The sequence below is a fragment of the Sturnira hondurensis genome, unplaced genomic scaffold (genome assembly GCF_014824575.4).
Source record: "Sturnira hondurensis isolate 20B ecotype Veracruz unplaced genomic scaffold, ASM1482457v3 Scaffold0022017, whole genome shotgun sequence".
Classification (NCBI taxonomy): Eukaryota; Metazoa; Chordata; class Mammalia; order Chiroptera; family Phyllostomidae; genus Sturnira; species Sturnira hondurensis.
In genome coordinates, this window is record NW_028094648.1 from 8,428,806 (window position 1) to 8,453,135 (window position 24,330).

The window sequence follows — 24,330 nt, forward strand, 5'->3', positions numbered from 1 at the left end:
CCAGAGAGGGTGTGTGTCATTGTGCCCCGCCATGGATGGCTTTAAAACCTTTCAGTGGATTCTCACTGATGACAGGTACCTGAACGAGTTCCAAAGCGTCCCCCCAGTCCGAGCCCACCACTCTCGCCTGCGATCACAGTCCCCCTGCCCTCTGCAGTGCCCTGCCACCTGCCGCTGTGGCCGCCACCTGGTGTTCCAGCCTTGGCACAGGTTCGCCTAATCTGGAAAAGGTCTCCTTCCCGGCTTCATTTGATTCATCCAAACTTCAGCACAGCTGAAGTCATTTTTTAAGGAAGCCCTTCCTAACCTACCCAAGTCATCCTCTATGACAGATAATTAACTCTCTCTTCCATATCAACATGGCAAGACTTCCACTTTATTATTTTTTTTAATGGAGAAATGAGTGGCCATCTACCCTCCATTCTAGAAGCTCCGTGATGGCAGAGGCCACACCCAGGTTTGGTTAGGAAGTGCAAAGCTGACTCAGCTGTTGGCTTCCACACTTTAGTTCCATAAACAGCACCTGGGGTGCCTGTTAAATGTTTAACTTAGGGACTCACAGGGGCAGTGGCTTAGGAATCTGCATTTTCAGCAGCACCTGCCTAGGTCCATAAGGATACAGAGGGCCTTTCCCACTGCTCTAAGGCAGGGGAGTCAAACTCATTTTCACCAGGGCCCACATCAGCCTCATGGTTGCCTTCAAAGGGCTGAATGTATTTTTAGGGCTATATAAACGTAACTACTCCTTAACTAGGGGCAAGGAGCTGGACGCCACCGCAGGGCAGAAACAAGGTAAAGGGCCAGATTCGGCCCAAAGGCCTTGTGTTTGCCACCTGTGCTAAGGGCTCCAGAGATGTCAGACTCACTTCAGGTTTTTGTTCCTTGCATTTGTCTACACACAAGTGTCCCATAGGTTCACTGACTTATATGGCCTGTCTGAGGCAGTAAGGGTAAACCTGAAGGGGCTGCTCTGCTTAGAAAATCGGAGAGACGGTGCAGTGAGCACCCGGTGCCTATGATGTGAGGCAGTAGCCCTCAACTCCGAGTCCATGGGCGCCTGAGGCTCTGGCTCAAGAGAGCTCGGGGCCCCCGCCTGTTTTCTTGGGACTCATGTAGGAAGCTATTAGGTGTCCTTACAAGAGAATCTTTATGTTAGATGGAGAAAACACTTTGCAGTTACAGAACTGCTAGTCAATAAAAAGTTTAACAGTGATCTTTGTCAACTCACTTGAAAATCTGTAAGTACACTTAGACACCCTATTTTTAGAGAGCTCCCACCTTTAAGTCCACTTAACAAAGTTATCTAACGTCGTAAAGAAGCCTCCCTTAGCAACCCCATCCAAGCCCCAGCTGTGAAATTGTGATTAAGAACAACTCAGTTTTGTTTACAGCATGCCTCCTCACCCCCACCTCTGCCCAGGAGTGTGTCACCTACTAGACTGAGGTCACCAGGATGCACTGAATCTCCCACCCACAGCTGGCCAGCCAGCCAGCCAGCCCCTTGGGGTTACCCCCACACATCAAGACGGCTCTGCCTCCACCCCCTTCAGAAGCATGCTTATTTTAATGGTGAGTTGGCTGCTCTTTGTTCAATTCACATCTTGTTTATAAGCTCCAACCCCACAGACCCACGTAAGGGGTGCATCTCACATATGAACCCCTCTAAATTTTTCTCAAGTGATTAATACACTACAGAGTCTGGCTGCCCCACATGCAGTGAACAGACATTAATCTTAAGTGACAGGCCCAGACTGTTAGCACGGAACAAGCTTTCCTAAGCCTTTATCTTCAAACAAAGACAAGATTTTATGCAATTGTTTTGCAATACTTTTATTTAAAGGCTTTGTCAAAAACAGCCTTTCAGGAGAAGGAAGAGGCCGAAAGGAGAAGGGGCTTGAGAAAAGCTCGCTTGTCTGCTCCACTAGCACCTGGTCAGGACCGGCCTTTTACACTCATTTAAATGATGTATTTGAAGCTGAAACTGCTGTCGCAGGACAGGCGTTTGCCTTTGCATCTCCCACACAGGTCTTGGCGATGGGGCCGTTTAGGGTCAATGTGGCGGAGTTTGACTGAGCAGGAGCATCTAGTCTGTTTACAACTCTGAAAAATCAAAGTGAGAAAGAAGCACATTCAAAAGGTAAACCCTTGGTAATTTCCTAGAACTTCAAGAAGTTTTCCAGTCCATTCAGTTATTGAACATATGAATGCACTCTGAGCAAGGACCCTGTGCTTGTCTGTCTGTCTGCATCCCTCGTAGTGATGACAGTTACGAACAGAAGCGGTTTAACCATTTGTTCGTAGTCCCATGTTGCATATGGTTTAGTCTGGAATTGTTTCTTTTGGAACAGTTTTCTTACAGGAAGTCTTTTCCTGCGCTCAAAGGATGGAGAACAAGTAAACAGGGAACAGGAGTTAAAATAAATGTATTGCAAAACAAGGAAAGCTAATGTAAGGCTAGTGGCTAATAGCAAGCTGTGGGTCAGGACTGGCACCAGTGACCTTGGCCCTCACTCCACCCCAACCTACTGCAAATGACCTCAAGCTGAGGCCGAAGGTAAAGCAGCAACTGCTGAGCCCACAGAAGGGTGGTTAAGCATCCTACTTAAGAACCTCCCCCGACTTTGCCACGATCTATGGGAGTCTAAATAGTTGTCCACACTTCGTTTCCCCACCATCCACCCTGTGGTGATAATGTTTTCGACATCCAGCTCAAGTCAAGTGCGTTGATTAGGCTGTCTCAACGGGCAAGTGAGGCTCCACTTTCTGTGTGATAATTGGCAAGTTTAGTCACCTCTTTCATCTTAGGCTGCCTCGGCCCCTCAGCACAGCGCAGTGCGCCATTAATAGCAAATAAGCAATGTTACCACTTAACCCTATAAAGCTCAGCAACTTAGATGTGCTTCAAAACAAATTATTCTCCTTCTGCAAGCTCTCAGACAAGACTAAACTTTAAAACGCCATGCTTATACCAAGTAAATTAAATTGGGCATATGCTCCATGAAAAGCATTTGGGCAAAACGCAACTTTTGCCACCTCATGTTAGTAGAACGGTCTCCTCCTCTTCCGCTTGCTTTCTCCCACACTAGACTGAGCAGCAGGTGAGGCAAGCATTCTTCCATAGTTCAAGTGCGGTGCTGGCCTCTAAAATGTTACCACGATCAAGATTTGCAAGGGCAGAAGGAAACCTCCAAGTATTGTTCCCAAACTCCTGACAAAAAGTTGTCAAAACCTGAAGGTCCCTGAGAACCTCACCTCTTTTAGGAAACACATCCAACAAACCACACCAAAAACCTCCACCACTCCCCAGTTCAGGCATAAAAATGCAAACATTCAACTTACCTGACAGGTAATATCCTCCACTCGGTAAGGGTTGTAAGACTTCTGACAAGTTCTGCAAAACTGCTTAAAGTAAACCTGCGACGAGAGAGGAAAAACTGAAAACAAAACCTTTTTGACATTATTTGTTAAAGGGTGCCAGTCACGTGGTGCTCACCTTGCTCGTGCCCTGCACGCACCACACGTAGGCGCTTTCCCATCGGATGTTGCAGTCCTTGCAGTGATAGTAGCCATACTTCTGCTCCAAGAACTGCACGAGAGAACGCCACAGTGTAACCGACACAGCATCTGAATGTGTACCCATTTCAGAAGCTGAGAAGGATCTATGTGCTACTTAAAATTGGTAACTTCCTTCAGGTCGTGGAGGAGAGAAGCAGGGTCAGTAGTAATTAGGTGAGCTAATGGCTTAATTAAGCAGATAAGCATGCCGTGAGCACCCAAAAGTTTATATGCCAGATTAACTTGGTTCCTAAAGCAAATTACTGAGCAGGTAGGTGTTTTCCCTCAAATAGGCGAGGGAAAACAAGGTGTAAACAAGTTTCTGGCGTTAGACCTTCAAAAAGGAAAGGAACTCGGGAAAGCACGCAGCACTTTCACAGGTGAGCAAATCAAAGTGCAGAAAGGTTAAGAGTGAAGAAAGTTCGTACATAGATTCACGCCTCCTCCCCTCGCCCGCGCCCACCCAGAGCCCGGGGACCACAGTGGAAGAGACCGGAGGCCCCCTTCCGGCCTCCAGCCGCCTGCCCATGCCTCCCCACTGTCCTGGACCGCAACTGCCCTCTGGGTACTCCAGCCCTTTGGGGTTCAGCCGGCGTGAACTGGCCCTCCGAGCCTGCCCAATGCACATGCAGCTCTGCGTTCGAGTTGGGGTGCTTTCCAGGAGAGAGGAAAGATCCTGAGAGGCACTACAGTAGCTCTCGCTTCCAGTAGAAGCTTTGGAAACCCGGGCAAGAACCAGGAGTGAGCGGACTCTGGTGGTCGCCTGTTGGGCTTTTGCCACATTAAGTTCGGTCAGCCGAGTGGGATTCTTGGGACTCAATTCTCCTGCCAACAAGGCCACCTGCCGATGTTAGCGGGGTGCCCTCCCTAGACCACCGAATTCGCGGTCAACACTGGACCGCGTGCCCACGACCCCAGGTTAGGCAGCAAATGTGCTCGGAATACGCAAGTCACCTCGCCCAACTTGGTGCTGCTATTTTGCAATTGCCGTAAACAATCAGGCTACAACTGATTTTACTGTTGGCGGAGGGAGGATGGCCATGCTGCCCTCAGACCTCTTCCGCGCTCCACGGCCGGGAGCGGGCAGGAACTCGAACCCGGAGGAGACGCACGCCCCGGAGCCCCACTGCGCCCCTCGCCAGTTCCCGGGCCGACTCGGGCCTCACCTGAAAGCGAAGGCGCTCCTTGCCCGGCTCCGGGCTCCGCGGCGACGACCTCGCGCCCTCGGCGGCCTGGGCGCCCCGCGCCAGCGGCTGCTGTTCCGGGCTCCTGGACGCGCTCCGCGGGGCGGCCTCGGCTGCCCGGGTCTCCGGCGGCTCCCAGCTCGGCCGCGCCGCGGCCCCGGCCTCCGCCTCCTCCTCCTGGGACTGCGGCGCTTGGGGTTCACTCCTCGCCGACCCCTCTCCCGGCTGGGCGTCTCGGGGCTTCGCGGGTGGCGGCCCTCGCTCCGCGTCTGGCGCCCCGGGCCTCTGCTCGCGCGCCGCGGCCTCGGCGCCGTCCAGGAAGGTGGTGAGGCGGCGGGAGACCAGGGGCGAGTACAGCGCGACGGTGCGCGGGAAGTGCACGGGCCGCGGGCCGCCGCTCGAGGGGCTGTCGCGCTCCGGGCCCCCGCCGGCGGGCTGCGGGGAGGCGGTGCAGCCGGCCGCGCCCTCGGGGCCCGGGCTGGCCGGGGGCCCGGCGTCGCGGGGCCTGCGCAGCAGCGTGCGGCGCCCCAGCGAGCACTGCACCGACGCGTCGCGGCGCGGGTTCACCTGCACCGCCGCGTCCCGGCTGCCGACCTTGCGGAGCCGCGGGGCCAGGCCCGGGCTCACCTGGGACAGGAGGGCCATGAGCTGCGCCCTCTGGAAGTTGTCGAAGTAGTCAGCGGCCATCAGCTGCCCGTAGCCGGGGAAGGACGGCGGGGCCGCCCCGGCCGAGGAGGAGGAGGAAGCCGCGGGAGGGTAGCCCCCGCCGCGGGGCCGCCAGCTGCCCCCGCCCGCTAGGCCCTTGCCCTTGGAGGCGGACGGGTAAGGATACGGGTACGAGTAGGCGGCGCACGCTGGGTACATGTAACCGTCCTGCACTTCGTCCCCCAGGGAAGCCATAAGCGCAGCCCCGGCCGTGCGGCCTGCCGCCGCGCCCTAAATAGGCGGCCTTGCGGGGGCGGCCCGGAGCCTGCCTCACTGCCGCAGCCTTCCTTCCCCGGCTGTGTCCCCGCGTCTCCGCCGGGAGGGCTGCTCCCGGACCAGGTCCGTGTGGAACTTTTCCACACCCGGAGGTCCGCACAAATACCCTTAGATGTTCTGGAAAGAGGCTTTCTTTGCGATGCACGACGTGATTCGTTAAGGGCACTTCCCCAGGGGAAGAGCACTCCAACAAGACAGAGCTCTCACCTGGAGTAGCTGAACCAGGTGGTCCCCATACCTAGATTGTTCCAGGTGTCTGCTCCGCCCAGGAAGCTGAAGCGAGGCTGGGAGCCTCTCTCTGGCTAGTGGGCAAAAATGCGAAGGTTTGGGGAACTGTTAGGTTCGGCTTATCTATGATCTCAGATTATAGGTTAATTATCTCAAAGGTGCTCGAGAAGTCTACCCACCCACTGAGCCTTTTTAGTAAGTGTGCAAGGAAAGCACTGTGGGACGCCCATAGCCAGGCCGACAGTCTTGCCCCACTCTCCGCCCCCAGCACGTGCCCCGCCCCCTCAGACTCGCCCCACCTCACACTTTGACCTCCAGGTATTGTGATGTACGCCGAGGCGCTGATGACTATTCTTCTCCGGGGTGGAGAGTTGTTCCTCAAATTTTCCCAATCCTATCATCCCTTCAAAAGATAAAGTGATTTGTGGTGCGGTAACAGCACTGCAAAAGACTACGTCAGTCCCCAGTTGGAAAGAAAATGCTTTGTCCACCTGAAAAATGTTGTCTGTTCAATCACCAATAGATACCAGATCAAATAAACAAATGCATTAATGTATTTTTTTTTCTGATTTGAAACAGGTTTGACACTAAAACACTATATATTGTTTAATTGGCCTATTTGAGGATTTTTCTAAATACGGGTCAAATTTCAACATTGTCAAGTATTTGTAAGTTGAGCTAACACACTTTTTTTTACACAACGATTACATTAAACTCAATTATGCTTTACAAATATAGCTTTTTTTTACTAATATAAGATAGTTCACCAAAATTCTACATCTCCAAGACCCTGTTTTCTAAGCATTTACATATTTGACGAGATCGGGCACGTTCAGGGTGGTATGGCCATAGACTCGTTTATGTATTTGAAACAGTCATAGAAATTGGTCATGGTGAAAGCCAAATAGCACATTGGACTTGTTCAGGCTTCAGCAGTTCCAGGTGTGAGTCTCAGCAGGACACTGATCGGTGACTTGTGGAAGCGCTTGGTGGACACACCCAGGCCACCTTACAGTGGGAAGATCGGAACTGTTACAAGTATATAACATGAACCAGTTGTTACCCTTCATGTAAACCATGTACACTATCACAGACTGTAAATACGAAGTGGTGCTTCAGCAGGATCGGGCTGCTGCGCGTCTCCGCGTTTAGAGAGAAGTCTGAGTGGTCTCCATCATGATGAAGTTATCTGCCTTCACTGTGCCATAGGACGTGTCTGCCATTTCCTCTTCCTTTAGTTTCTTGTAAGAAATATCTGTGTCTTCGTCTTCATCAAGAGGATCTCGCTTGTGCAGTATCTCACTTCCATACATTTTATATAATAAAACAAAAACCCCTGCTTCTGCAGACTGGAAAAGGGCATAGAGCAAGGGAAACATGTACATACTTCCTATGAAGCGAGGTGGGAAGGCCAGTTTGAGAATGGCGGTGCAGAGCTGCACATTCTGGCTACCTGTCTCCAGGCAGACAGTCCTCTTGCAGTTGGGTGGGAGATGGAAGAGAGTGGCCAAGCCGTAGCCTGAAGCATAGCCTGCCAGAGGCATGACAATCGCTATCATGTACACGGTTGCAGGAATACTTGCCAGCAGCTCAGGTCCTAGCATAGTGCCGGTCATTATGAACAGGACCACCAGCGTCACTAGCAGAGACCACAGGGAAACCTAGTGATAGAAGATGAATAAACGAACCATCACAAAGAAGGTAGCTGAAAAGGAACTCAGGCAAGGAAATCCTAGGCTCTTGGAAGAGACCGTGTACTCTGATGGCCCACACAAACTGGAGATCTTGACAGCCACCTTGTCAGGAGGCCACCAGCACCACGCTGCACAGCTCTAAGGGGCTGGAGGCTCCTCCTGCAAAACAGCCTACAAAAGTTCACAAAATGGTTATGTGGGGAAGGCTACTCTTCTCCTGGACTGCCCCCCCCTCAGGCTTTCAGTCAAAAGTCTGTCTGAGTTTTGACTGTTCCGAGCATGCGCTGAATGCACGAATGTGCCTCCTAATAACACAGCAATTAGAATTGAGCCCAATACACCACCATGGTCCGGTGAGTAGAGTGGACGAATGGACACTACTTTCCTGGATCAGGACCCTTGTTTTTCATAAGCAATTAGCTCTAGTTTAACACACGAGATAACAGGCTATTAAAACTTATGAAGCCCTGGCTGGTGTAGCTCAGTGAATTGAGTGCAGGCTGGGAACTAAAGGGTTGCCCGTTCAATTCCCAGTGGGGGCACATGCCTGGATTGCAGGCCAGGTCCCCAGTGGGGGCCATGTAGGAGTCAACCCCACATTGATGTTTCTCTAACTCTCTCCCTCTCTTTCCCTGTCTAAAAATAAATAAAATAGTTTTTAAATTTTTTATAAAAAAAAAACTTATGGCCCTGGCTGGTGTGGCTCGGTGGATTGAGTGCCGATCTGTGAACTCAAAGCTCACTGGTTCAATTCCCGGTCAGGGCACATGCCTGGGGTGTGGGCCGGGTCCTCACTGGGGGGCGTGTGAGAGGCAACCACACCTGGGCGTTTCTCTCCCTCTCTTTCTCCCTTCTTTGCCTTCTCTTTAAAAATAAATAAATAAAATCTTTAAAAAAACTTATGAAAACAAGTGTGTGATATTTTTCACCTTGAAAATAGTTTATACCTCTGAGAATTGATAGCAATATCAAAAGCAGTTACTAACTGTTGGATTAAGTAAGGGGAAAAATGTAAACAAAACAGGTGAGGTATCTGTTGCAATTTTGCAATTCCCCCCTTTTCACCTGCTCTTGGGAAACCTCCCACCCACGAGTCTCCAGTGGTGCTTAGAAATTATTACAGTAGATGGACTTGTAATAGAGAACAACTGACTATATAAAACAGTGTCATCTTGACTGATACATTTCAGTCATTCAGAAGACAGACTGTGTACATAGCAAGTAGAAACATAAAAATTCCATTCCTACTTCTTCAGACTGGTAATTAGCTTGTTTTTCTAAATGGGGGCAGGGGTGGAGTGAGAGGTGTTTGTGAGGGAGACGACAGGTCCAGAAGAACAGTGCCGTTTCTGGTTCCCTGGATGTCAGGGGAGCCCCTTAGGGGCCTGTGGGACTGGCACATATAGTACTTTCCAAAGGTGGTTAAAACCTACCTGGGCCGGTTAAAAAGTCCACCCTAGAGGATGCTGCAATTATCATTATGTAAGGGACTCCTGCTGCCCGTGTGCAATTAATTGGTAGAAACCAAGCTATTATAAATCAAAACTTTTCTTATATTGAGTTTCAAAGTGTGCCCACATCAAAAGCTTGGACAGAAAGTCTGACTCTTCATTGTGAAAATAACGGCCCCGAAGTCTCCTTTGTCCTATTCTAAGTCCTCTGGGTGAGAACTGACATGGGGTGCTCATTTTACAGTGTTGGCAAAAGTAGGAGAATGGTATAAAGCCTATCCCATGAGTTTGCTGGTTCAGGAGTGGCGATGAGTTCAGCTTAAAGTTAGCCAGTCTCCTTGAATTATGTATTATTTAAATATATTTATCTGTTTTAGCATGGAGATAACTTATTTATTTGACTTTCTCTTAGAATCCTAAGGCATTATAGTAAATGTCACATTAATAGTGTTAGCTAAAAGATTAAGCTTAGTATGTTCTTAATGCACTTCCAGGTTATCTATTGATATATTAAGAGTATTATATAGATGCAGGAACAATTATAAAGGACACACGGACAATAATGGGAGGGGGCAGGTGGAAACCAGAGGGAGATGGGGAGGGCTGGGGGGTTGGGCTGGGGTGGGTGGGAAAGGCAGAAAACTGTACTTGAACAACAATAAAAAATATATGAAATCTATGTATATTTACATGTACATACGTATGTATTACACTCAGAACATATATGTTTATTATAAAACACAATTACTTCATCCTGAGGCTGGATATATGTACAGAAAAGAACTATTTTTAATATTAATAAAAGTTAGCCCCTCTATGTATTTAGACTGCTTTAGAAAATAAATTAGCCCTGGCTGGTGTGGTTCATTGCATGGAACACGGGCCTGTGAACCAAAGGGTCACAGGTTAGATTCTCAGTCAGGGCGCATGCCTGAGTTGCAGGCCAGGTCCCCAGTAGGGGGCGTGCAAGAGGCAACCATATATTGATGTTTCTTTCCCTTTCTCCCTCCCTTCCCCCCTCTCTAAAAATAAACAAATAAAATCTTTAAAAAAATAAGTAGAACAACAAATCTATGTTTCTCTCTCTCCCTCCCTTACTCGCTCTCACTCTAAAATTAAAAAAAAAGAAACTATATGAAATATTGCAGTGGGGAAGGAGAAAAGGAACACACAAATTTAGTAACGGCTTGCATTATTTATTCACAATCTAATTTTATTTTGTGCTTTGAAGTTCATATTTTGTGCATTCTATTCTATTGCCATGATGTAATTTTTAAATTACTTTTGGTCTTATTAGTGTCAACTTATTTTTAGAAAGCAGCAGTCTACAGAATTACTCAGACTTCCGCCGTTGAAAAACAGAGTAATGCATTTTAAAACACTATACAGGCTCGACTAAAGTAACCTTATTTCACGGGCTTGTTTGTAATACACTCGTTGTTCATGGGACACGTTTCCCTCTGACGCGCTGCCATCTATTCCCCACATGATCTGTTTCCTCTTATGAGTATTGAGTTCTCTTGTGCTGTTTTTAATAAATCTGTCTTGATTAAAGCTATGATTTTTTGAAATTTGAAGGTGAAAATGATCTTTGTGGCATAAACTTTTTTTTTAAGTTTATCTGCGCAAGGGCTACCAGCGTCTTTTCTTTCTTACCCCTTTCCCCCAAACTTCCTAGCATTTCAGCAGGGGTTCAGCTCCGTGTGGAAAGAGTGATGTTACCTTCACAATGTAGTCAGCCACACGGTTGTATTTGTAGCGGATGAAGACGCCCAACCCAATCGGGATGAGAGTGCTGCAGAGAGTCAGAGTGATTGCCCCTAGGGGCAGCAACTGCACCAGAGGGGTGTTGATCCAAGCTCGGCTGTAGACCCACACACACAGGGGCATCAGGACCAGGGCCAACAGCGTGGAGGAGATGGTCATGATGATGCTGCAGAAAAGGGGAGGGACAGGAGTCAGAACGGGCCCTGTGCCAAAGGGCCTGTCTGGCACATGGTGACCCTCCATCTTGCACACTGGGTGGAGGAAAAAGGTGGCGACGGCAAGTCCCCAGCTTGAGGTCTGGGGAGAACCTACTTCATCCAGGGGGAAGGCCAGGTGAGCTGCATGTCCAAGTCCAACTGAAACATGAACCTCAGGCAAAGGGGGAGGAAAAAAAGTACCGGTGCCCCTGGCTTTGTAAAACCTATGAAGCCTGGATGATTTTGAGGGCAAGGCATTTTTTTCTCTTTTAAGCCTTCCAAATATCCTGTTAGACATGGTAAAGCTGCTAAATACTTGTTGGATTCAACTCAGTCACGTTGTCCTCTATATGAGATAGCTCTTTATTGGGACCGATCGCCCTGTTCTGTGTGCATTTCAGGCGAGTGGCCAGTTCTCCTTGTCTCCCAGGGACTTGCACCGACACCCCGACCCTCAGGGAGGGTCCCCGGGACCCTCAGAGCAGCTCCTTCCAAGTCTAGTCTAGGCAACACTACCTGTTCAGCTCTGCCTCGACTTCTAGAACCCGGGCGCCAACATCTTCCTCTGCTTCGCCTCTTCCCCGTTTCCCTGCCTCATTCTAGCCGCCTCGCCTTCCTCTCCCTCCTCCAGGTCTAGAACCCTCTGCCCTCTGCTGCAAACGCGACGCGTTGGAACGAGAAAGACACCTGAGGGACACGGCTCCGTACCTGAGGTTCATGTCGCCGTCCACCAGTAGGGACATGAGGTTGGAGAGATTGCCGCCTGGGCAGCAGCCGCACAGGAGCACCGCCACGGCGGCCACCTCGTCCAGCGAGAAGATGAGCGCCAGCAGGAAGGCCAGCAGAGGCAGGAAGCCGAACTGGCAGAGCGCGGCCAGGAGCGCGCCCACGGGCCGCCGGACGTGCGCCCCGAAGTGGTTCACGTCCACGGTGCAGCCCAGGCCCAGCATGGTGATGCACAGGGCTGCGCCCACGAACACGTTCAGTCCGTGGTTCAGCGGCGTGTCCCAGAAGGGGGGCTCGTGGGGGACCCAGGGCCGCGGGAACGGGGAAGCGCCCGGGCTGCCCGCGCCGCCCGCGAAGCCGCTGGTCGTGGGCCCCGGAGTCGGAGCGGGGCCGGGGCTGAAACTGACGCTGGGACCCGGCCCGAGGCTGAGGCCGGGGCTGGGGCCGGCGCTGGGGGTGGGGGTGGGAGCCCCGGAGAAGTCCGGGCTGGGGGTCGGGCTGCTGGCATTGGGCGACAGGGTGTAGTTGTCCGGCTGCAGAGAGGACGGGATGAAGAGCAGGGTGGCGTTGTCGTTGTCGTTCATGGCGCCGTCGCCCGGAGGCTGCAGGTCTGGCTTCTGTCCGCTCTGCGGGTGTCTGTTCCCTCCTGCCGCGCGCGCTGGACGCAGTCTGCCCGTCCGTCCGCCCGTCCGTCCGTCGGTTTCCAAGCCTCGGCTGCTGCGGGTCGCTGACGTCTCCGTGGCGTCGGGTGGGGCTGGCCAGTCCGAGGCTCCGCGCGCGCCCGGCCGACGCCCGGTGGCTGGCACTTAAGACAGCGCAGCCCCCGAGGGTGAACCCAATCGCCGCGCCCCGCGCCCCGCAGGCCCCGCCCCGCCGCCGAGTCCCCTCCTTTTAATCACCAGTAAGTGGTTCTGTTAGAGTGTAGCCAGGGGCGGAACAAAGACCTGACAAAGGACAAGAACAGGAAAAAAACGTCCCTGGCTGCTGATCAAGTTCTCTGATGGGCTCTGCTTCTTGATAATAAAATCTGGAGACCCAGGCTCGGAGGAAGAGAGAAGAAAACAATCTACGCACGAACATGAACCCTGTACCCTGTACAGCCTGCAGTCCTGACCTCAGGAGGTGGGGAGGGGTGGGGGCTGACTTAACACGAGCTGTTCTCCGGTAGGAAGACACACTCCCTATCTGCTTTAATTTGCAGGCACAATTTTTAAATTAGATTTTTTTATGGAATCATACTGGCAGCTTTTGCGTAAGCGGGCTCTCAGGCCAGTGTGTGTGCACTATTTCGTTTGGCCCTGAGAGGGATGCTGTTAGGTCGACCTTCACACGCAGGGAATCAGGCACAGGGAAGCCTCTGCCTCCTCAACCAGACCCACAAATTCCTGACCAAGGCGAGAAGTAATGCGTCATTAGAGAGTGCACTGGCGAGCTCGGCTTAGAAAGGGCTCTGAGGGGGCGGGCTGGGGGGCGATGTGTGTTCTGGAAGTTATTGGCAGGTGGGGAGAGGATATTTCCTTCGTTATAGATTTATGAACACTAGAGCTCTGGCACAGGATTAAAGGACTGGAAGGAAATAAAGTGGTGAGATTCTCTGCCTCAGACAGGTGCTATCCCCCAAACAAATCAAATTCTGAGTTCTTGGGAAAGGAGACTTGACGACGATGGATGCTGGATACATCCATCTACCAGGGAAAGGGCCTCTGCTCACCAGCCACACAGCCGTCTGAGAAGCACCTGGCTGTCAGGCAGACCGTAAAGTGATAGCCAGGTGAGCTACGAAAGCCCACATGGGACTGTCTAGGCCAAAGTCAAGGATCGGGGTTTAGCTTCTGTGGGGTTAGATCCTGGAACGAATTCCTCCTCCTGGGGGCTGGTCCCACCTGGCTCGACTTCTGACTCCAGAGGACATGGACAACTTCCACTTCTCCTCGGTGGACTGAGCTAAAAGGAGGAACATAGCCTGGATGTGTTTATATTTTCTCCACCCCAAATCTCCTCAGAATGACAGCGAATAGGAAAAATAAGACTCAACTCACAACGTATTGCATTCTTTTTTCTCCTTTTTTATTATCCTTGTTTATACTATTACCGTTGGCCCAATTCCCCACCCCCACCCCTTTGCCCTCCTTGGCTAGGCCCTCCCCGCTCCCACGGTCCATCCCCACACCCTTGCCCATGTCAATGGGTCATCCATACATGTTCTTTGACTAACCCCTTCCCCTCTTTCCACTATTCCCCTTCTCCCCCCTCCCCTGTGGCAGCTGTTGGTCTGTGCCCTGTTCCCAGAATTGTATTCTTAATCACCAATGAGTTATTCCTTCTCCGTGACACACAATTTCTGCGAGGGCACACATTGAGGAAAATGCATGCAAACATTTAGGAAAATGCTTCTGCAAGCATTTAGGAAAACAACAAACCTCGTCCTTTTCCAAAACACTAACAACAAAACAACAACAAAAATAAGTTTTCGTTTAGGCTTATGGAAGCAAAAGGAACATATTTGGATATATAATGGAACACGCCGGCGGGGTTACTTTGGCTGTGTGAGTTCATCCAGGGGAGGTGTGGGGAAACAGGCTACATAAGGAGGAGGCGCTGCCCAGCCGCGGGGGAAGATAATCCCAGAACACACCGGGCAGAGGACCAGCTGAAGCCCAGCGCTGCAGGCTCCACTCCCCTTTGTCCCCTCCTCCTGTTAACGAAGTTAAAATCCACAATCGAATCAAATAAGCAGTAATTACAGGCAGACCAACTCATCCAACCAGCTCCTCTGGAGGTTTGGGGAGGGATTGGGAGGTGTTTTGTTCAATGGGCGGAGCCTCAGAAGCAGATAGGGACGGGATGGACTCGGTTTGTAAGCCAGCAGGATCACTAAACAGGCTTCAGGGACCTGTTTTCTCACCTCCCGATGCGGTTTTCGTCTATGTGAAGGAAGCAGACGTCCTGGCCTTCTCTCTTCTTCTTGATCTCTCCTTCACTCTTTAGGAGGAAACTCAGACTTGGGAAACAGCTCATTCTCCAGGTGTGGTGTTGTTGGCGAACTGCGTGGGTCACTTAGCTTCCTCGATGGTCTCCCCTTCGCTTTGCCAGCCCAGAAGGGAGAGATGCATAGAAGGAGGGATGATAATGTGGCACTCGGAAAACGTGCTGTGGAGGAAAATTCATTTAGAGCCATGTTGCACACCATGTACCAGGTTCCTAGGAGGGTCTAAAATCTACTGGGAGGAAGCCCTGGCTGGTGTAGCTCAGTGGATTGAGCACAGGCCTGCGAACCAGAGGATCGTGATTCGATTCCCAGTCAGGGCACATGCCTGGGTTGCAGGCCAGTTCCCTGCAGGCCAACTCCCAGCAGGGAACGCAGGAAAGGCAACCATACATTGATGTTTCTCTCCCTCTCTCCTTCCCCTCTAAAGATAAATAAATAAATAAAATATTTAAAATCTACTGGGAGGAATATTTAATGACAAGGGGGAAATTCCTGAGATAAGATCTTAAGTGATAAAACAAGTTAAAAGTCTGTAAACATACACATGCACTTTATATTTTAGTAAATTTATAAAATGTATATAACTTTAGAGGAAATTTTCCCAATGTATATTATATTACACCTGAGTGCTAGTATTAAAAGTGACTTTTATTTGTTTTTCTTTCTATTTTATTTGTGTTTTCCAGATTTTAGCCATAAATATATTTTATAATCAGAAAAATATAAATGTTACTTTTTAAAGTATAAAATCCAGAGGACTATTGGGCATGAGAGTCTGAATACTTTCAGTCAGTGAGGGCCTCAGTGATTGTTCACAGTGCATTCCAGGCACCTTACAACCTGCTCAGGAACGTCCTGGGCCAGGCCGGCAAGAAGTCGTATGGAGGGAAGCCTTGCCAGATGCGGCAAATAAAACACTGGGTGTCCAGTGAGATTTGAATTTCGGATCAACAATATATAAAGTATTTGGTAGAAAGATGTCACAAATATTCAATTTTTCACCTGGCAACCTTACCTGGATAAAGATGATGAGCGGTGGCTCCCGGGGGCTAGGATGTCCACGCTGTGGAGCACACACCCTACACTGTGGGGAATATACCAGCTGGGAAAAGAGGAGGCGAAGGGCCTGGGCCTGGGATGCTGTCCCAGGATTGGTGAAGAGGAAAGAGCGAAGCCCGCCTGGTCCTCTAGGGATCTTGACCCGGTTCTAGGTGGAGAGGAGAGCTGAGGTTCCAAGTTCAGTATGTTTGTAGCTGAATTGAAATTTCATGTGAGTCGAAGGAAGATGCTGCTATACACAAGCACCATGGCAGCAATAGTGTGGGGATGAAGTGGATGTAAACCACACTAACAAGCAGCCAGGCTCTAAAGTGGACCAGAAAGGCAGGAAGTGAGCCCCAGGGAGGACCAGAGGAGGGGAGTGGACTCCAAGGGTGGCCAGGTGGCGGAAGATGTTCGTAAACAATCCAACCTTACCTGAAACATCTCAGGTCCCTACACTGTGCCGTGTAGGTCCCTGTAGTCACTCCAGTGCACGTACTCTCAATTGTCCCCCCTCCCTCTGGCTCCTCCCTGTTCTCCTAGGAGACCACCAGACAACCCTCCCTTTAGATGGAAACCCACCATCAAAATCTCCCAGCATAAAGCCCAAATGGCAGCCACTCCCCGCCTAAAGCACCCTGCTTCTGAGTTGTCCATGGCTGAGTAAGGGGTGGCCCCAAGACCCATTTTTTTTTATTTTAAAAAAAGATTGTATTTATTTTTAGGGAGAGGAGAAGGAAGGGAGAAAAAGAGGGAAAGAAACATTGATGTGTGAGAGATATATCCATTGGTTGTCTTTAGCATGCCCTTAGCTGGGGACCTGGCCTGCAACCCAGGCAGGTGCCCTGACTGGGAATCCAACTGGTGACCTTTTGGTTAGCAGGTGGGCACTCAATCTGCTGAGCCAGACCAGCCAGGATCCCATGTTAATATAGAAATCGAAGTAATCCTAGGCAGGGGTTAGATTTTAATGTCAGCTTGTGAGGAGAAATTCATATACAGGTAAAACTGTCCTTGAAAATCTTTTAAAAGTCTATAAGAGTGTAATTATCTTTCTTCATGAAGGCCATGCCAATGCTTCTCACCCACCTCCCATATTGAGACAGATGGCTGTTTTTTGGCCGAGTGGCTACCTTGCATTTAGAGGCTGTGTTATAGGAAGCGATGCCCTGGACCATTTCTCCAGGTTCTCAGGCCACGGCAAAGCAAGCTCTGGACGCTGAGACTGGCTGGGAAACGGCGGAGTCACATCTCCAGGCTCACCCTGTGCTCGCTGTGGGCCCAGCGGCTGGCAGCACCCCCCACGCATATCCATCGTCTTCCCCCTGCTTTTCCCTGTTTTACGCTCATGGTTGAATTTGTGAGAGTTAAAGTGTGTATATGATGTGACTCGGAATGGGTATTCTCCGCTCAGTGACCGATACAGGGGGTGGAAAGTGTGCCAACCCAAGCCAGTTAGGGTCCTTCCCTGTGAGTTTCTTTTTAAAGTGAGAGCCATGGGGAAAGTTTCCCTTTCCTGTCTTGTTAAGAAGTTGGAAAGTTGTGAGCCCAGAAGCTGGTACTAACCATCGTTCCATTTTATGAAATCACCTTACCTGGGAAACGAAGCCAAAAATAAAATCTTAAACAAAGCAGATGACAGCTACAGAGGAGAATGCTCGCTGCACCGAAGTCCCTGTTGGGGTCTTTTCCCAAGACACCCTCTGCCTTCCTGCTTCTACAAGCTAATGCACCTTCCTTCCCTTTCAGCCAAACTAACGGAAGTTGCAACCAAAGGAGTCGCTGAATAATACAACCATTTCCATCTAGTGGGAAAAACTGAGCATTTATTATTCAGTCATGTTACGGCTAGTGATTAGGAGTCAAAGGCTGTTATTGGTGTCAGTGTGACTCCAGTCCCTGGACGGCAGCCCCAAGCCTGGTGGCCAGAGCTGCGTGCAGTGTTGTTGCACAACGAAGCCACTGCTGACGGGTTAGCCTGCCATCAAGGTGTGGCCAGCTTGGAAAGACCTTAGTGCTGCCCAGTGAGCTGGAGCGCCCCAGCCCCTGTGCTGAGATGATGCTGGGATTGGAAGGTCGGTTTGTGTGTAGCCGTTGCTTGCAAACCTCTGTAGCACTGTTTGATCCCTGTGTCCTCACGTGACTTCCTCCAGCCTATCCTGCTCACTCTGACAACACGTCAGCTCCCCACACATCCGTCATCTTTGTTCAAGTAGCCTCTTGGCTGCTCTCCGTGACTCACCTGTGCCCTCCCCGCCAGAAGGTCGACACTGATTCAATCCACGTCCTCCTCTCTGTGTTGCCGCAAAAGCCTGTCCCAGAGGCGCCCCCGGCTTTCCACACGCCCCCCCACCCCACATCTTAACAATGAGTATTTGTGTTACATGGAAAGATTAATTGTCTTTTCTCGGCTAATCTTCTGCCTTTTCCTCAGGTTCGCCCTTGTCCACTGTTCTGTAACCTTCCATCACTGTCAGCTGAGCTGAGTGAGAAGTTCCAACGTTTCCACGTGTTTTTGACACATGGAAGATTTTCCTGGGGACTGCATGTAGTGGTCTTCGTGTGGCGTGAAGGCTGGTGTCAGGCAGCCTTTGTCATCCGACAAACTGAAAGGATGAAAACTGTCTACGAAGCTGTAGCAGGATATTAAGCTGAGAATTTATTTGATCTAAACCTGAAAAAAACCTCCGGTACATTTTTCAAGGCTTCCAGCTGAAAACTTATCTCTTATTAAGTAATCACACAGCACAATGAATAGCCAAAGTGAGATGGGGGAAAAAAGTTTTATTAAAATTAGATTCCACTAATTGATTTCAATTTGGGTTCTTTTTAAATAAAAATTTTCATCACTACATACAAAGTAAAGAAAGAATTATTGACATTTTTAAATTTAGGAAGTGTTATTTTGAAACAGTCGTTAAAGCTGGGTTTCTCTTGGAATAATTTAAATCTCCTTCCCCATTATACTATAAAAACAACCTCTTGCTCACTCAACTTTGGTAAGTACAGAAATGTGTTTGTTGAATAGTAGTGAATGCTGGTTTTATATGATCCTAAGAAAAGACTGAGGTCTGTTAATAATCTTATGTTACATACACTCTTTCCTTACTCCCCATATTTAATTAGTCTTACCATTCAGTAGATATGAGCATTGCGACTGTGCTTACCTGCATCCGTCACTGATTGACAGGTAGCTGAGAAGGTCACTGCTCCCCTCTCCCAGACTCTTCAAATTCAGACTGAGAGGATCTAACTGGGGCTGGAGTTGGGGGTTAAAAACTGATATCAACATTATCATATTATCACACTTGCTTAGGTTCTCTCTTAACTGGCCAAATATAAATGACTTTTCAAAAAAATCCGATGTTTTGGAATATATATGAAGCCTGTCCAGAAAGTATCCAGCTGTATAATACGAAAAATAGAGACGCTTATTGAAGAAGATACAAGAAACATTGTACATGGGACAATGATGTCTCAGTTCTCTTCAGAGCAGGCACCTTGGGGCTTCACACAGTTCTCCCATGATTCATTTCCAGGTATGACATTCTGGAGGAAATCTGGTTCATTCATTGGTAGTGATTTGAATCTAGTCATTAGCAGCTGCACCTGAATGTTCCTTTTACTCTGGTAGCAGGAACACAATTTGCCATGACATGTTTCATGCCAAGATACTGTGTCAAAATCTCGGACACAGTAGTGTTGGGCATCCCCAGATCAGCTCTAGTTCTTGCACAGTCTCCAGTCTTTGTTGACTGCAGCCTGTACCCGTTCAGCATTCTCAGGTGTTCTGCTTGTTGCAGGCCTTCCAGAACGTGGGTCACTTTCAACAGATTCTCAACCATCTTTAAGTGTTTGTGCCACACTTTTGCTTGCGCTCCACTCATTGCATTGTCCCCAAATGCCTTCCAAATCATCCCATTATTTTCTGCGGAAGAATGTTCAAGCGTAATGCAAAATATGCAGATTCATTGCTCCACTCAGTCATTTTGAATGTGAGGGACACGTAGTACCCACGCTCCCCCAACATCATTTACCACCTGCACTGAGTAGTGCAGTGAAGTCATCATTCACACATGCACATTCCAGTCCACTGTCCTTGGCTGCCAGGTTACATCGATGTTGAGCACACTGTTCTTCTTTTTTTTTTAATTTTTTTAAGGTTTTATTTATTTATCTTAGAGTGGAAGGGAAGGAGAGAGAGAGAGAGAGAGAGAGAGAGAGAGAGAGAGAGAGAAATATCAATGTATGGTTGCCTCTTGTGTGTCCCCTGCCAGGAACCGGGAACTGGCCTGCAACCCAGGCATGTGCCCTGACTGGGAATCGAACCGCAATCGTGTGGTTCGCAGGCCCGCGCTCAATCCACTGAGCTACACCAGCCAGGGCTTGTTCTTATATTAACAATGGCTGGACTTTTTCCTGGACAGACCTTGTTGTACATAATACACACACACACATATACAATTTCTCCTATCATTTTAGTTCCTCCGAAGTTGTCTATAATTAGTAGGCATGGATTCCTAAAATTTCAGAGTTATTTTGTAATACTGTATTATATCAGCTTAATTCAACAACTGTGTATTAATCTCCCAGTGTCTTCCTAGACAGTAGGACGATAGAGGTGAATAGAAGGCAATGCTTCATGTTCTCAAGGACCTTGTGGCTCCACTGAAATATATAGCCAAGTACACAAATGCAAGGCATAGGGTGACAAACTTTGTATTCAGATTTAAGTAGGGATGAGTGTGACGAACTCTGGCCGTGGAGTCCCAGCCTGATTTACCAATTGGTCACTGGACTTCAGCATGTAAAGGGAGGCAAAGCACATTTCAGGGCAGGGGAATAGCTTGAACACGAAGTCACGGGAACGCAGTATCACCACAGGGGGAGCAGAGAGTGTGTACAACGCGGCAAGGACCGAGACAAGGTGTGGGAAGGTAGTGGAGACAAATCGTTTAGGGTCTTCACTGCTATGTAAAGAGTTTGAACTTTATTCTCTTGACAGCAGAAAGTTAGCTTCACTTTCTAGGTAGGGAAGTGAGATATCCAGATCCAAGACTCAGAATGATGATTCCAGAAGCTCTGAGTAAATGGATAGGAACAGGCGCAAAGAACAGCAAGGGAGTCCGGCCAGGAGGCTGTTAGGATAATGCCAACAGAAAAGATGGCAGCTTCTCCTAGAGAACAAGCACAGAAATGGAGAGGAGAAGACACACTTGTGGCGAAAGAGAGAGATGACTCAAAGCAAAATTAGGCTCTAATTTGGAGGACGGGGCGGATGGGAGTGACATTCGCTGAGATACAGAACATAGGCAAAGCGGCAAGTTTGAGACTCAGGTTTTGGACTGTTGGGTGTAGGATGTTTCATGTCCAGTTGGAGTCTAATATGCAAATGAACTTCGGTCCTGAAGACTAGGGCAGAGGAACTGGGGAATCGCCCTAAATTAGTGGTCAAATTTAGGGCGCTATTGTACCTCCACTTTCTGGTAATGTGGCTGACTTGGTTAGCTGAAAATCCTTCTTTTACAAAAAATAATTGGATATAAAATACGCTGCATCAAAAACAACAAATGTCCTTTTAAAGAGGCATGAATGATTTCACGGTAGCATGAATAGAAAACCTCCACATACTACATCTAACAGGAATTCCAGAAGGAAAGAAAATACAGGAAGTAATATTTTTAAATGTAATAGTCAAGAGCTTTCCAGACTTTAAGAAAGACATGCATGCATCCAGACTCAGAAGGCATCATGAATTCTGGGGAAGGAAAACAGAAATAAATCTATAGCAAAAAAAAAAAAAAAAAGACGAAATATCTTCATTACACAAAGTATATAATTCTTGGCTTTACTTCTCTCATGTCTAAGTTCAAAACTGGATAATATCTAAGCTTAAACTGGATAATGCATAGCATCATTTATTCAGGAGCTATCTGGGTAAGCATGGGGTACTGGGATGTGCTAATGAGGAAGACCACCTCTGTGAAAGCAGATGCCTCCCAGCTATACCACAGGCTTCGGTCCGCATTGTCTCTGCACTCTTCTTCTGACTCCCGGGTGTGTTCCTTGTCCTCAGTTCTGTCCTTCCGTGCTGCTGTCCTAGGATTTAATCAGGGCCTTTGTTTTTACTTCTCACTTTGTATACTCTTAAGTGCTTTCATAAACTCACTTGCCTTTGCCCATGACCTGTAGACACTGACTCCCAAATCTCTATTTCTGGTCCCATGGGTGAGCCCTAAGTCCACCACAGATACTGCAAACACGACATAAAGCAGAATTCACTCTCACCATCCCCAACTGGTATCTCCCTTCTCTATCTTGGTTAGCGGCGCTGCTATCATCAGCCTCTTGCCTTTACATATGTTTCTGTGGCAAGAAAAACGTCCATATCGTTCCTTCCGTTGGAAATATCCAATTCATCCCTTAACGTTTTACTTCAAATCTCACTTCCTCTGTGCGGACCTATAACTGCCTCTGGTTTCCCTGTTGGAGTTCCAAATTGTCTTCTTTGGCTTCCATTATGGTTCTCACCCATCCTATAAATAGGTTTTTGAAGTCTACCTTCTGCAATAACTACAGGTGTGTTGCTAGCAGGCGCTGTGCTGGTGCTGTTGTGTGTCCCAAGCCTTGCCTTTGCATGTTCCTGTCCTGAAACAGGCTCGCTCTGAATGGAGTTGAGTGGATGAATGAATGGAGGTGTCTTATCCAACCAACTCAAGAGTGTGGCTTTAGTGCAATACCATCATCTGGTGACAACATTTGCTTCTGTTGAACTGGCTCCTATTTGTATTCTGTTCTTGAAAGTGGGGTTATTGCCCATAGCACACTAGCTGTCTTTTTTTTTTAAACGCTGTCTGTTTTTCAGCAGCTGAGGGTTGCCAGTCAGTGTCGTAAAGCAGACTCAACAGCTCTGCTCCGAGTGACCTGATGCGGAACTGTCTGGGCTGTGGGCTGGAATATTAAATGACAGTGTGTTTCTGCAGCTAGCTGAGCCTCTGGAGTCACAGCCGCAGTAAAAACATTTTAACAAAATTAAAATGTCCATGGGGGAGGGAGAAGGGGAAAGTAGAGAATAAAGAAGGTCGGGCAGAAGAATGGCAAGAGAGACAGTGGTGTTGCCTGATTTCTGTATTTAGTTATAATAGCAAAGTAGAGATTAAGACGGAGAGGTCTACATATGGGATTTAAAATAGTCTAAATATGCTCCCCATCGAATTGAAAACAAAGATAAGAATTTTTCCAGAAAATACATACACTAAATTGAAAGGGGCCATGGGGCAAAGAAATAAAAGCTGTCTCCTGGGGAGAGCAAATTGAAATAGATCAATTACCTCTTGTCACTTCCTATTTCCAAACTAATGAATTACTTTTTAAAAAGCCTGGCTCTGCGGCCTGCTGAGTTTGGCACAAAGAAGGAGATTCCTGATGGGTGTCTCGTGCAAATGGCGAATGGCTACAAGGACAAAGTACAGCTGCCGAGTAGGGAATCAACATAAGTTAACTCCTGTTCATATAGAAAAACTAGAACTTGAAAAACCTTTGTGGTGAGCTAGAGCCCTGAGGAGCACACTGTATTTTACTTTTATTCAAATGAGTATTTCCAGTGTTACCTTGAGCAAAGGGAAGAAAAGAGATCTAAAAACCCTAAAACATAAGGTAGCTGTCTTGGGTTTGCTCCATCAAGAAAGGAAGAAATCACTTGCCCCACTGCTGTCCAGGCTCTGGGGACACCGGGGTGAGGCCGATGAGATCTCTAAACTCAGATGTATGTGAAAGGAGCAGCTGGAGCCAACAGGGAGGCATCCCAGGGGATCAAAGAGCCTGAGGCCCGAAGGACAGCTGCACCTTAGCGAGGATTGGAGAGGGAGGCTGAGCTCCAGCGGGAGAGAACGGCGGCAGCCTGGGGGAGAGATAACGAAGTCAGTTGAGCTAAGCCTAGTGAATGGGTGAATTAAAGCTAATCAACCCACGTGAGTCACACGGGCTGGGATACGGGGTATTTCCGGGACACACGGAATCGGAAACTCGGCCTTTAATTTACTTTGGCATGAGGTGGGGTGGAAATGAATAAATAAAATACATTAGAACAGTGCTTCTCAGATTTTAGTGTGTGCAGACATCACCTGGGGATTTTGTTTAAAATCAAATTCTGAACAGAGTCTGGAGCAGAGCCTGAATTCTACATTTCCGACCAGTGCCGGGAGGTGTATGCTCTATGGACCGCACTCTGAGGAGCAAGGCATCAGGGCACCCTACAAATAATTTAAAGATTAAAAAAATATTCCTAGCCTGGTGAAAGAACATGGGCTTTGAAGTCAGAGACCTTTATATTAAAATATATAAAATATATTTTATACTTTATAAAATATATTTATATTAAAATATAAAGGTCTCTGACTTCAAAGCTCATGTTCTTAAGTCCAAGATTCACCACTTACAAGTTACAGCGGCTGTCTCAGTCTGCTTCCACACGCAGTAACAGTATCTCGTGAGCTGGTGAACAGGGTGAGGGTTGAG

General features: G+C 48.6%; 2 protein-coding genes across 2 annotated transcripts; both read right to left on the reverse strand.

Annotated features, from left to right (window-relative positions):
- Positions 1–1,852: 1,852 nt before the first annotated feature.
- ZAR1 (zygote arrest 1) lies at positions 1,853–5,688 on the reverse strand. The gene is made up of 4 exons (XM_037034179.1): positions 4,722–5,688; positions 3,494–3,586; positions 3,340–3,414; positions 1,853–2,100 (listed from the first exon to the last, which is right to left on the reverse strand). The coding sequence occupies exons 1-4, from the start codon at positions 5,637–5,639 to the stop codon at positions 1,957–1,959; spliced, it is 1,230 nt and encodes a 409-aa protein (XP_036890074.1). The 5' UTR covers positions 5,640–5,688; the 3' UTR covers positions 1,853–1,956.
- Positions 5,689–6,991: 1,303 nt separating this feature from the next.
- On the reverse strand, positions 6,992–12,567 carry SLC10A4 (solute carrier family 10 member 4). The gene is made up of 3 exons (XM_037034232.1): positions 11,766–12,567; positions 10,816–11,026; positions 6,992–7,609 (listed from the first exon to the last, which is right to left on the reverse strand). The coding sequence occupies exons 1-3, from the start codon at positions 12,365–12,367 to the stop codon at positions 7,097–7,099; spliced, it is 1,326 nt and encodes a 441-aa protein (XP_036890127.1). The 5' UTR covers positions 12,368–12,567; the 3' UTR covers positions 6,992–7,096.
- Positions 12,568–24,330: the final 11,763 nt, after the last annotated feature.